Source organism: Agelaius phoeniceus, chromosome 5 (genome assembly GCF_051311805.1).
Source record: "Agelaius phoeniceus isolate bAgePho1 chromosome 5, bAgePho1.hap1, whole genome shotgun sequence".
Classification (NCBI taxonomy): Eukaryota; Metazoa; Chordata; class Aves; order Passeriformes; family Icteridae; genus Agelaius; species Agelaius phoeniceus.
Window position 1 is genome coordinate 39,315,705 of NC_135269.1, and position 10,964 is coordinate 39,326,668.

Consider the following 10,964-nt stretch of genomic DNA (forward strand, 5'->3'; position numbering starts at 1 on the left):
TTTCCAGCAACATTAGAAATTTCAGAGATGTTGAAAATTATTGATTTTCTTATGAAAAGCCACTACAGAGTGGCTACATGACCCATTTATTCCATTTAGAGGAAAACTGTTGACCATGGAGTACCACACCAAGGCAGTTTTGCATTCTGACTGTATTGCTTTCACCCAAGATCCTCTTCTAGGAACAAACTAGCAATAAGAGGCTATTCTGCTGCCCACATGTCATGTGTGCTGAGGTTCAGTGCACCTCATCTGGCAAGCCTGACCAGCATTTAGAATGTTTAAATAGAGACCACAGTTCACATGAGCACTAAAGTACACATAAAGCCTCAGGCCATCATCCTCTCCACTTTCCAAAGTCTAAGACCACCTCCCCTTGTTGGTTGTTTTTGTTCCTGGACCCCATCAGCACTTGAGCACTGGTTGAGCGACTCTGGTGTGTAGATGGTTCTGTGGAAAAATGCATTTCCCAGAGCTGTTATGGGTGAGATGCTTGAAGAATCCTGCTTGGCCTGCAGGCTGCATGCATGCTTGTGTGTGTAAATGGTCAGTGGGATTGAGGCTGGAGTGAATTAATTACCCAGTTTGTCTCACCTTTCTTCCTCCCAGAGCTGACACATATCCTGGGCACAGGCACACTTGTGCCACCATAGAGGGACAAACAGCTCTGCTGCTGGATCTAACAGATCATGGTCACTTTGAGTCATTTCAGCTGCAGTTTAAACCACTTTCTCTGATCTGTTTAAAGTTTTCTATGTTGCTTTTGAAACATTAAACAAGTCAAATACCTGTCCTGTGTGAATATTTCAAGGGCTTCCTTTTACATCCAACAAAAATGGTATCAAGGAAATTTTGTTCTAGACCAAAACCTGCTTCATCTTCTTGCACACACCTCAGCCAGTTGTCTCACCCAGGATCTTGACATTTGACTTAAAACCATCCTTGGCTTGACAGCCTCACATGGCTGGTGTCACTTCACGATTTCCAAGTCTATACTTGGGGTGATCTTGCCTGGAGTGGTACCTAAGAAACCTGCAGCATTTGGCTGTGTTGGAAACAGGCCAGAGACAGAGATTGCCCAATCTCTGACCACCTTTGTAGAAGAGTGATAATTTGATTCTACTCTTTTATGTTTATCACCTCTATGATGGATATGCTGTGGTCTTGCACATTATTTCCCAGTGCCCATGACTCTCAGTGGGCTTTTAAATTGATTTGATAGCCAAGGATGTCCTGGTCCTTCCACAGAGCCCTCCCTGGAGCCCTCTCTTTCACACTAAGCAGTCTATTGCTCCTACTGGGGCAAAGTCTGCCCTGGAAAAAGACTACAGAATTTAAAATAGGCAGCAAACACCTGATAGATGCTATACCCTGGAAAAAACACCCATCTCAAAAACTGAACAGGGAACACCGTGCAGCCCAGCTTCCTTATAGATAACAGATTTTCTAATCATTTTCAGAGTAAATTAGGAAAGTTTTTTTCCTTTCTGGGCCACTACCTTTCAGAAAAGTGCTGCCATAAGGTTTTGTGGAAAAATTTAAAAAACCCCAAAATACATTTGGCATGTTGCGAAACTAAACTAACGCTCAACTACCTTTTCCTCACTTGACCACCACTAAAGTGAAAGAAGACTTCTCACATGATAGGGAAATTCTTTTTTCTTGGAAACCTTGACCCTGTTGCCAGTAAATATGGAGATATCGTTTAGAAAAACGTCACAGATGACTGTGGTCAAATTTGTTGAAAGTGGAGCAAGCTGTATAAAAAAGCACAGCAAAAATACCGATCAGCCACCACATGAGCAATAGGTTATCTGCGTGAGCATCTCGGGGAAGAAGCTACTTTGAGGGTTAACAAAATTAGGTTAACCTCTGTCATCTAACCAGTCTGGCTGCATCACACATGCTGCTCTGACTGCAGAGGCTCGAAGATTTGGGAGCGAAGATGAAAGGATGTTCTATTTTCAGATCTGGGCATTTTTTATTTCTGCTTTGTCTTTTTGCTGTGGAAGGCAAAAAGTCACCTACAGGAAAACATACCTGCCGAAAAGGACTCCTCTCCCAGGTGACAGAGAACCTGTATGTCAAGGCAACCAGTTTAAAATCATCTATTCCTGTAAGTTGATCCCACTAACTGAAAAAGTTTATTGTATTTATAGATGCTTCTTTATTAGTTTAATTACTGTGCTTCTGGAAACTTTAATGAGTTGAATGATCTCTACTGTCCTGAGAGACAGGGTAGTGCAGCTACTTCTTTTGTAAAGGTGGGAAAAAATGATGCATAGAAGATGCATAGAGAGGCTGGATGAGTTTTCCATGAAAGAAATTTGCAGTTAGGCTAGAATTGGAATACAGATTTACTGAGTCCTCACCCTACATCTGAAGAAGACAATGAAGATTAATATTATTGTTACTAAGTTTTGTACAAACCAGACTTAAAACTGCCTCCCTTCCTCTGCTCATGTTAATTAATACTATTATATATTTTACAGAAGGATCTCATCAAGACCACTAGATTGCTTAAAAAGACTACAAAAATGCTGTTTATGGTAAGATTAATACTACCTGTTTTCCTTTTTCTTACTCTGACTTTCTATTGGTCAAAAGAAATGACAACTAATGCAGAAATCACTGGTGTTTAATTGGGAAAGACATTTATGAAAGCCACATGCTTGGAGGAAGAGTGTTTTTTCTGTCTCATGAAAGGGATATTCCCCTGGGATACGAAGGGACGGTCGATCATGTTAGGGGGAGAAAGAGGTGGATTTGCAAAGCCTGCCTGGAGGCACTTCTTTGTAGGCAGCTGAAGTCATGCTCTGCCAAGGAGGTTGGGGTGAGGGTGTTTTTGGTCAGGGAGGAGTGTGCTTGTTGTAGCACTCCTCCTGCATGCCCTGGCTGCATGTGAGCCTCCCAGGAATGCTTTCAGGCACTACCTCCCCCAGGAGAGCCAGAGCCACAGCCACTGTCCCATGGCCGAGGCACCTTCTGCTGAGGGTGTGCAGCACCATGGATAGCCTGGGCATGCTGCAGAGAGTTGAGACACCCAAGGAGCTGCTTTGAGCTTAGCCCTCTGCAGGTGCACTGGAAGAGGGTCATCAGAGTTCGCAGTGAAACTCAGCATGGGAGTGAGAAACAAGCCTTGGGGTGGCTGATTGTGACTGTAAGTGTGTGAGACATTTTAGTTTTCTTCATGCAGAGGTCTAGTCAGCAAGACCAACTGAGTTGGTTTATCCTTAAGTATAGACCTATTGGCCTTTGATGTCCCTTGGATTTCACCAATTAGCTTGGGAGTGAAGGCTCCTCACTTGTCTGTGGGACCTACACACAGATATCCACATTTGAGTGATGGCATCTGCATCTGCATTAGCCTCCTGACAGGAATCTCTCACCTGACACTTCATTCCACTGCCTAAAAATAGGCATGTAGTTTGAAATACCTTTAGGTGTCCAAGAGAACCTACAGGTCAGGCAATAATACAATACAGAGCTGGCAGGATGACTTTTCTGGAGCAGCAGTTGGGGATGGGCTGGATACCCTACAGCATATCAAATGGCATGGGACAGTAATGTGGAGGAGTGGAAAAATGTCACATACATTTTTCCATTTTTCCACTCCAACAATTTGACCTAGATGGTCTGACTTAACTCCCCAATTTATCTTCCATTTACTGTTTGTGTATTAGGTAGATTTGTTGCTGTCACTTCTGTTCTGTAAAACCATGATTGGTCTTACCAATACTCCTGTGCCTGCCAGCACAGCACCCTCCTGCCTTTCCTTCAGAAACCACAGAAGCAGATTGAGCTGTTTAAAACAAAAGGAAGCAGGTCAATTAATAAAATTAATAAAACGGTTTTATTGATTGCACACTTTCTAAACATGCATGTTTTGTGAGGCTGAAATTTTAGCCTCATAAAAGTTGACTTTGGGGGTGTTCATTTGACAAATCATTACTTGATTTGTTTTCAGACAAACTGCACTGTTCGAGATCAGCTCCTCTCCTTCTATGTGAAAAATGTCTTCAGTCGTCTTGAAGTAGGAAGTGACAAGTTGTACTTTATTAGTGCCTTCCAGGTCCTGCAAGCAAACATGGATGCCTGTGTGAGTATATTCCTGAGAATTAAGCTAACTTTGTCCATCTCAAAAGTTAGGGAAGGGCTCCATCTCAGTTTTTCAGCAGATGGAGAGGCAGAGGGTGATCCAGAGTCATGGTGTGACCCACGCCACAGGGGACCCAACTTCTTGAGGGCTTCTCCATTGGGCCCAGGGAAGTTTAACACCATTCATTCCCTCCCAGAGTGATCTTGTGGGGAGTGTGCAAGGTGGTGGACATCCCATGGAGCCAAGCCACTTCCCTACTGACGATGTTACCTTGTGCTGCCCTCTCATCACTAAAGCTGCAAAGAAACAGGGTGGTCACAGGGAGAAATGAGGCTCTTCAAGTTTCTGTGATGTTACAGTGGTAATGCTTTCCTTCTTAAACAACTTACCCTCTGCTGGTGTGTAATCTTTACTCACGTGTCATCTCTGCTCCTCCATACTGAATTTTGAAAGAACTGGTGGTGTCTCATGAGTGAGCAGGAACCACAATTACAATGCACATGGGAGCAGTTCCTATGTATTAGCTGTGCTCACAGTCAGAGCAGGTCGTCAGAGAGTGATGCTGCCCACTGGCAAAATGTCTCCAGTGCCCCAGAGAAGAGGCACTTTTACCAGCTCTGCCTAAGTAATGACAGGACAGCAGTTAGAGCACACTTTTGCCTGTGCATATACTCACTAACATACCAGGTAGATGCTAAGATGACGCCATCACTTGTTGGTCATTTCTCACATAATTTTTAAGGGTAAACAAATAGTAACCAGGTGTGTCTTAAAACTAAATATCCTATGGGTATCGTTTTTCCTCCCCTAAACCTGAAGTCCTCACAAATAACAGTGTCTCAGAAAGTGGAGCCTGACCTAGGGTGAAATATAGCCATGGATATCCAGGCAAATGTCTGTTGCGATTTTATAAAGTGAGAGAAGGATGGCAAGTCAATTAATTAATGAATTAAATTAATTGAATCTTTGGCTAATCTGAACTGCATGGCAGCACGAAAGAAAAGGGCAGTGGTTCTACATGCACAAAAACATTTGCAATGCAGAACCAAACAGCTTCAGAGATCTCTTTGCAGACCTCTCTGCAGAGGTCAGAACTGAACTGTGATATTTGCATAATGTACAAAGATTCAAATCCTAATGGGAGAAAACTTCACCAGCTTTCAGGTTCTGTATTTCAAACCATGCTAAACTGTTGAGATTTACAGCCATTATTCACAGCAGTCTGCTGAGATCATACTGCTGTGATTATTTGTGTCTGTCAAAATTCCAGAAAATGCTGTAATTCCAGAATGTGACAATATCATTTCAGATGATATAATATGCTTTATAGATATTACATTTTTGTCTGGAGAAACAATTACATTCTATACAAATGCCAGTACCCACTGAGGAGTTTAGATTGTCAACTGTGACTGAATTCAGAATATCCAGTGACTGTAGCTTGTTACATAGCTTAGTAATACATTTGATTCTGTGCTATGTGGAGACAAAATGCTGCAGTTTTCTCAGAGCTCCTGCATTCTTTTTCATAATTAGTGCCAGTGTTTTACCCAACACAAGTCTAAACATAACAACTTACCTTTTGGGTCATAAAACGTGCTGGTAAGAGTGATAAGACTGTCCCTGCTAGTAGAAAAACAACAGCTCTTTGAAAAATGATGGCTCACCATGATTTTCTAGGAGACACCTCATTTCTGGAAACTAGTATTTTTTGAAATGTCTGTATTAATTCAAACCCAGCAATACAAAGCCATGTGAAAGAATAACAAAAATTATGAATAGAGTGAAAGTAATGGATCTTTTGCTAAAAGTAAACTTGAGATTTTTTTCATATATTACTCCTCAAGAAATTAACACTCATTCATCCATGTACATAGTTCTTTAGTTGTTATTACCTAGTTGAGCTATAAGATGTTTATCAGAAGGGATTTCCTCCATGACAACATACTATGCAATTAATTTTTTACCTTTCAAGAATAAAGATCTCCATACAACTTAGGGAAACAGTGACACATTTGTAGACATATTCACCTTATATTCTTTCACAAATTCAGGCTATAATTCGGCCAGCTAGAGGCACGTGTGCTACCTAGAAATCCTAACAATATTTGCCTCGCAACCACTTCCAAAGACTTTATACTACAATATTACAATTCTCATCCTGCCAGTTCTTGGTTTTGTCCAAACAAGGAGGCATTAATATTTTTCAATGATATAGAGGCCCAAGTTCAGTTTTTCAAAAATATGAGGTCAGCACCACTGACCTCATTACTTGCTTGAGTGCCCTGGTCAGCATTGCTGAGAACAGGGTGAAGTTGCTTCTGAAGTCGGACTTATGTTCCTACAGCTACAGCAGTAGTGCACTGCAGAAGTGTTTTCTCATATTTGAATGGAGTGCAGAAGGACAATATATTCCCTGCAGAGCCTTTAATATTTCTCTATCATTTTAGGCCGAGCTTGTAGACCTCAGGCTGAGTTTTCAATACTCTAACTTGTTGGCCAGCTCATTTAGTTACTTGCAGTATATGCAGGAAGATAAGAGTTTGTAATGTGCATCACCACTAAAGCAAACATACTCATTTAAGGCCAGTTCTGCTACCAAATAATATTTTGTGGAAGTCTGTATCATACAAGATAGAGATCAATAAAAAAAAGCTCCAGGTTAGAAAGAACAGCCCCAGTTGGAAGATTTTTAAAAGTTTACTTTTATTTACATCTCTTTTAATGTCTTTTAAAGATTTAGTTTTTTTTTTCTTCTTTCATCATGTGAGGTGATTTTGGGAAGCACAAAAGGTAACCTGAAAATGTTTGTGCTCCTTTTTAAAGTACTGCATGTAAGATAGAAAAGGACTAACCATTCATTTCAGAGGAGCTATTTCCTTTCATGTGTTGAGATGAGGACCTTTGCCTTTTTTCTTTTCAAACATGTTGTCCTTGTTTGTAGATTGGAAAATATCAAATTTTTCTCTTTTTTTTCTCAGAAAGAATGTATTTTTGACAGTCCAGGTAGCTGAGGATCAGCAAGCCATGTTGCTCAGAAAGCTTAGTCTGGCAACTCAAAAAAAACATTTGGAAAAGCTTTGGGTAGCCATTGCTGAGTGGCCAGAGATAGGGTGGTGAGGAGACAGCTAAGCCTTCCAGACTGTAATTAGTCAGACAGTGGAGAAATGGGCAGGGAAACAGAGAAAAACATAAATTAACTTTAGAAACGTGTTTGGAGGGCTTGCAGAAACGTGCAAATTTGCTCCCTGTACTTTGCAATGGTCTTTGGCCCTTAGCCTTGCCTTTCTCTCAGGTTCAGAAATTCTGAGGGTTCAGAGCTAAAGAACCTTGAATCTTAGAGCTAGGATATGATTTGCAAAAGCTGTAAGTGCAACCTATGTACAGATTCCTGGGATAAATAGAAAGTGTTTAATAAGAAAACTTAGAGGTACTCATAGTATCAATTTTGGGTGTTGTGAACTCAACTTGGCAGGAAGCATGCAGGTAATAGAACGCACTTGAAGTATTGGGAGATGATGAAATGATGCTGAGTTCACACATTTTACTGGTAGCCCTACAGTGCCACACTGTGGACTGGACTCTTCCTCATCACTGTGTCTTTATATCAGCATCTTTGGGTTTTTTTCATCCTTCAGCTTCCGTGTGCTCCATCCACAAGGTTAACTTCTGCAGTCAAAAAGTTAAAGACAGTGTTTCTTAAGGTAAGAGCAGGAGGTGCTGGCTCCCCATTGCACTTTTCAAGGGCTGTAGCAAGTTTCTTTTCTAATGCCTTTATTTTCTCAACAGCTTGGAGATCAGGGAATCTATAAGGCCATCCATGAACTGGACATTCTCCTTCCCTGGATTCAGGCCTACATACAAACCATCATATGAAGAATGAGGAGGTGACAGACAGTCTGCTGCTTCTGTGAGAAGAACGGATCAATACCCAAAAGGCTGAAAAGGAACTGAGAGCTGGACGATAGATGTGTCTGGCAGTAACTCCCTCCCGTGGAAAGAGACCCTCTGTAACACAAGTGGCATAAAGAGGGCTTTTCATAAGCTTTCCTGACTAACCTGGCACAGCAGGTCAGCTGCTGAGGAGCAGTTAGAGCACGCTGCTGTGCATCCCACCCTGCCTGCCTGCCTGCTGCCTTGCGGGCAGCCCCAGATGCGCCGCACCAGCAGAACGTGGGATCTGCTATATCAGACACAACGTCCCACGTGCTGTGGGCATGATCTTGCTGTGGCTTGTGCCACCCTGTGTGAATACAGTTCAAAGAAAAGAGGATCACTTTAAAAAATCCCACCCCTAAGCTATATTTCCTTTGGGGCTTGTGGTTGTAGATATATAACAGTATTCACAAGCCATTCTACATGTAAATAAGAAAAATAATTATATACTGCTCATCTTTATTATTAATTTAAAGTAATAATTGATCCCTAATAAAAAAGACACAATTAACGTAAAAGCTTTTTTTCAGACTCATGCATGAGCTTTAGATGTCACATGATCTACATGAGATCAGACACTCAGAAAACACAATAAATGGATTACTTTCACTAGGATTGTAAAATGATTTGTGTGAAGTTTGGAAGTTGATGGTAATAGTTCCAAAATGTGTTTCATATAGTACAGAATGAAGCTGGAATTCTAGTTTTCTCACATTTTTAAAGATTTACCAGGAGAAAATATCTAGGTGATGAACATCTTCCCTGTCACGGTGCGCTAAGTCTCGGATAGGTGGGAACAGGGGCACGACAGAGCCCCTGTTTGAGCTCTGCAGAATCCCAGCTACCAGTGGAGGTTTGGCACAGGAACAAAAGGCAGCAGCACAGGCCCTGGGGTGGAACTGGGGTAACTTTATTCAATGGCAAAACCCCCTGAGTCCAGGATCCCAGAACCCCGAACTGAGGGCAGACAACAGCTCATAAATGGGGGGGATGTGTCAGGGGATGATACAATCTTTAACTAATGGGGAGAACTGGGGTGGAACACAAGGCAAGGAATACAGTGGGTAAACAAATGGAGGATTTCAAGGCAGGGGAACAGTTTAAGTAAACTAACGGGGTTTCGAAGCATTCAAAATTGACAGGGAAGTTTCTAAAGGGAAGGGCAGGTTCGGGGCAGGATTGACATTTAATGGAAGGAGGAGTAAGGAAGGTTCTGGGGAAAGGGGTAGGGACAGGAGGGCTTAACAACTGGGGAGGGGGTTTAAAACTTGGCAGGGAGTAGCTGGGTAACAAACAGAAAAACCGACACTTAACTGAACTGAATAACAGGAGGAGGACAATACAGAGGGGTTGCAAAACCACAAATTAAACAGTGAACATGCCAAACAAAAAAAACCATACTACAGCAATTCCCAGTCTGTATGTTTGGCAGTTCCATGGGGCTAAGATTCTGCAAATCTTCAAATCTCATAGTTCTACTATGTCAGGAGCATTTGAAACCATTAGTGTGATGACACTGATGAGTCTGAGCTAGTTCCTCGTCTGGGGAATGTCTAACACAAGGGAGTTGCTATGAAAAATACATTATTTTTCAGTTGAAGACAAAATGGTTAATTAGGGGGACAGTAGAAAATTTAGTGTCATGGTCTTCTTTGAGCATGTAATTTAATTTTTAATTAACACAATGTCTCTTTTCATGGATTTTTTTCACACTCATTAATTTTTGAAATTCAAGTTTGCTTTCAGTTTCAGTGTTTTTTGTCCAAATTCTGGTGTATGGAATAGAAAATTGTCCATGGGCATGGCCTCTCCAGCCTTCATCAGACCTAACAGTCTAGTACTTGCTGCTGGTAGGGAGCAGTAGCTGGGACCTGGAGCCCTGTGGGAGCTGGAGGGACTGCTGCTTCCCTGCCTCAGAAGGGAGCCAGTGACACCTGCAAAGAGAAAAACTGCCACCTTTAGTTGGGAAGATCCATGGGCAATGTTTTCAGGTAATTCAGGTTGCCAGAGACTTCTCTTGTGGAAATTTTGCACATCCAGTCAGTGATGACTCACGAAGTGACACAGAACCTTTAGAAAGGGCAAGTAACACCTTTCCTGCCACTCTGCATTCCTGGGGTCAGCCCTGCAGTGGGCATGGGCTGCCAGCACACCTCTCACAGCAGGGTTTGAGGTCAGGCAGCAGCAAAGCTCAGCCTCCCTTCATCTGACAAGGAAATCAAGCTATTTTATGGCATAAAAGCTTAGGATTTGTGTATGTCAGCCCTCATTTTCCATATGGCTAGGGACACTTTGTGGATTTTTAGTTGCCTTGTCTATAAAATGAAAGTACCTCTGGGAATGAGGCATCCCTTCATACAGTAGTGAAAATCACACTTGCAAACCAATTAAACACTCCTGGATGAAAGCCAAAATATAGCATCTGCAAAATAAAGGGCATTACCTAAGGCAAAAGTGTTGTGGTGATACATGGCATATGCAGGCTACCTAACAACAAATATTGCTTTGATTCTTCACAAAAGCATAGCAAAATAATTGGTATTAAATATATTCAACTCTCAATTCAAAGTTATAAGTATGGACAAAAGCTTGTTGCCTTTTAAAACTGGAGAAGTGAAGGACTGCATTTTAATTTTACAGAGGAGACTCTAGGTGTCACTCTTAGAAAACAAGACTCATGTTAGTCTCAGTTAAATGCTGACTTCAGCTGATGGAGAAAGTGTTAGAGCATATTTCATAAATAGTTTTCTTGAGTGGAAACTGAGATAGATATGCAGTTAGGTTAGAAAGATTGAACTATTTCAATTCAATTGCCACTAATGTAGAATTGAAACAAAAAATGCAGGGTAAAAATGATGGGCATATAGCAAGAAACTGATTGATTATGAAGTCTCTAGTTTTACTAAAGAATTCTTATGTGACTGTAGAT

At 41.5% G+C, this 10,964-nt stretch overlaps 1 protein-coding gene across 1 annotated transcript; it reads left to right on the forward strand.

The window, feature by feature from the left end:
• The first annotated feature begins 1,945 nt into the window (after positions 1 to 1,945).
• Positions 1,946 to 7,975, forward strand: IL26 (interleukin 26). The gene is made up of 5 exons (XM_054630792.2): positions 1,946 to 2,116; positions 2,493 to 2,549; positions 3,968 to 4,099; positions 7,738 to 7,803; positions 7,889 to 7,975. The coding sequence occupies exons 1-5, from the start codon at positions 1,946 to 1,948 to the stop codon at positions 7,973 to 7,975; spliced, it is 513 nt and encodes a 170-aa protein (XP_054486767.2).
• Positions 7,976 to 10,964: the final 2,989 nt, after the last annotated feature.

Coding starts and splice junctions, on each gene's coding strand:
- IL26 (XM_054630792.2), top strand. CDS start 1,946: ATGAAAGGATGTTCTATTTTCAGATCTGGGCATTTTTTATTTCTGCTT. Junction 2,117..2,492: donor GTTTAAAATCATCTATTCCT/GTAAGTTGATCC, acceptor TATATTTTACAG/AAGGATCTCATCAAGACCAC. Junction 2,550..3,967: donor CTACAAAAATGCTGTTTATG/GTAAGATTAATA, acceptor ATTTGTTTTCAG/ACAAACTGCACTGTTCGAGA.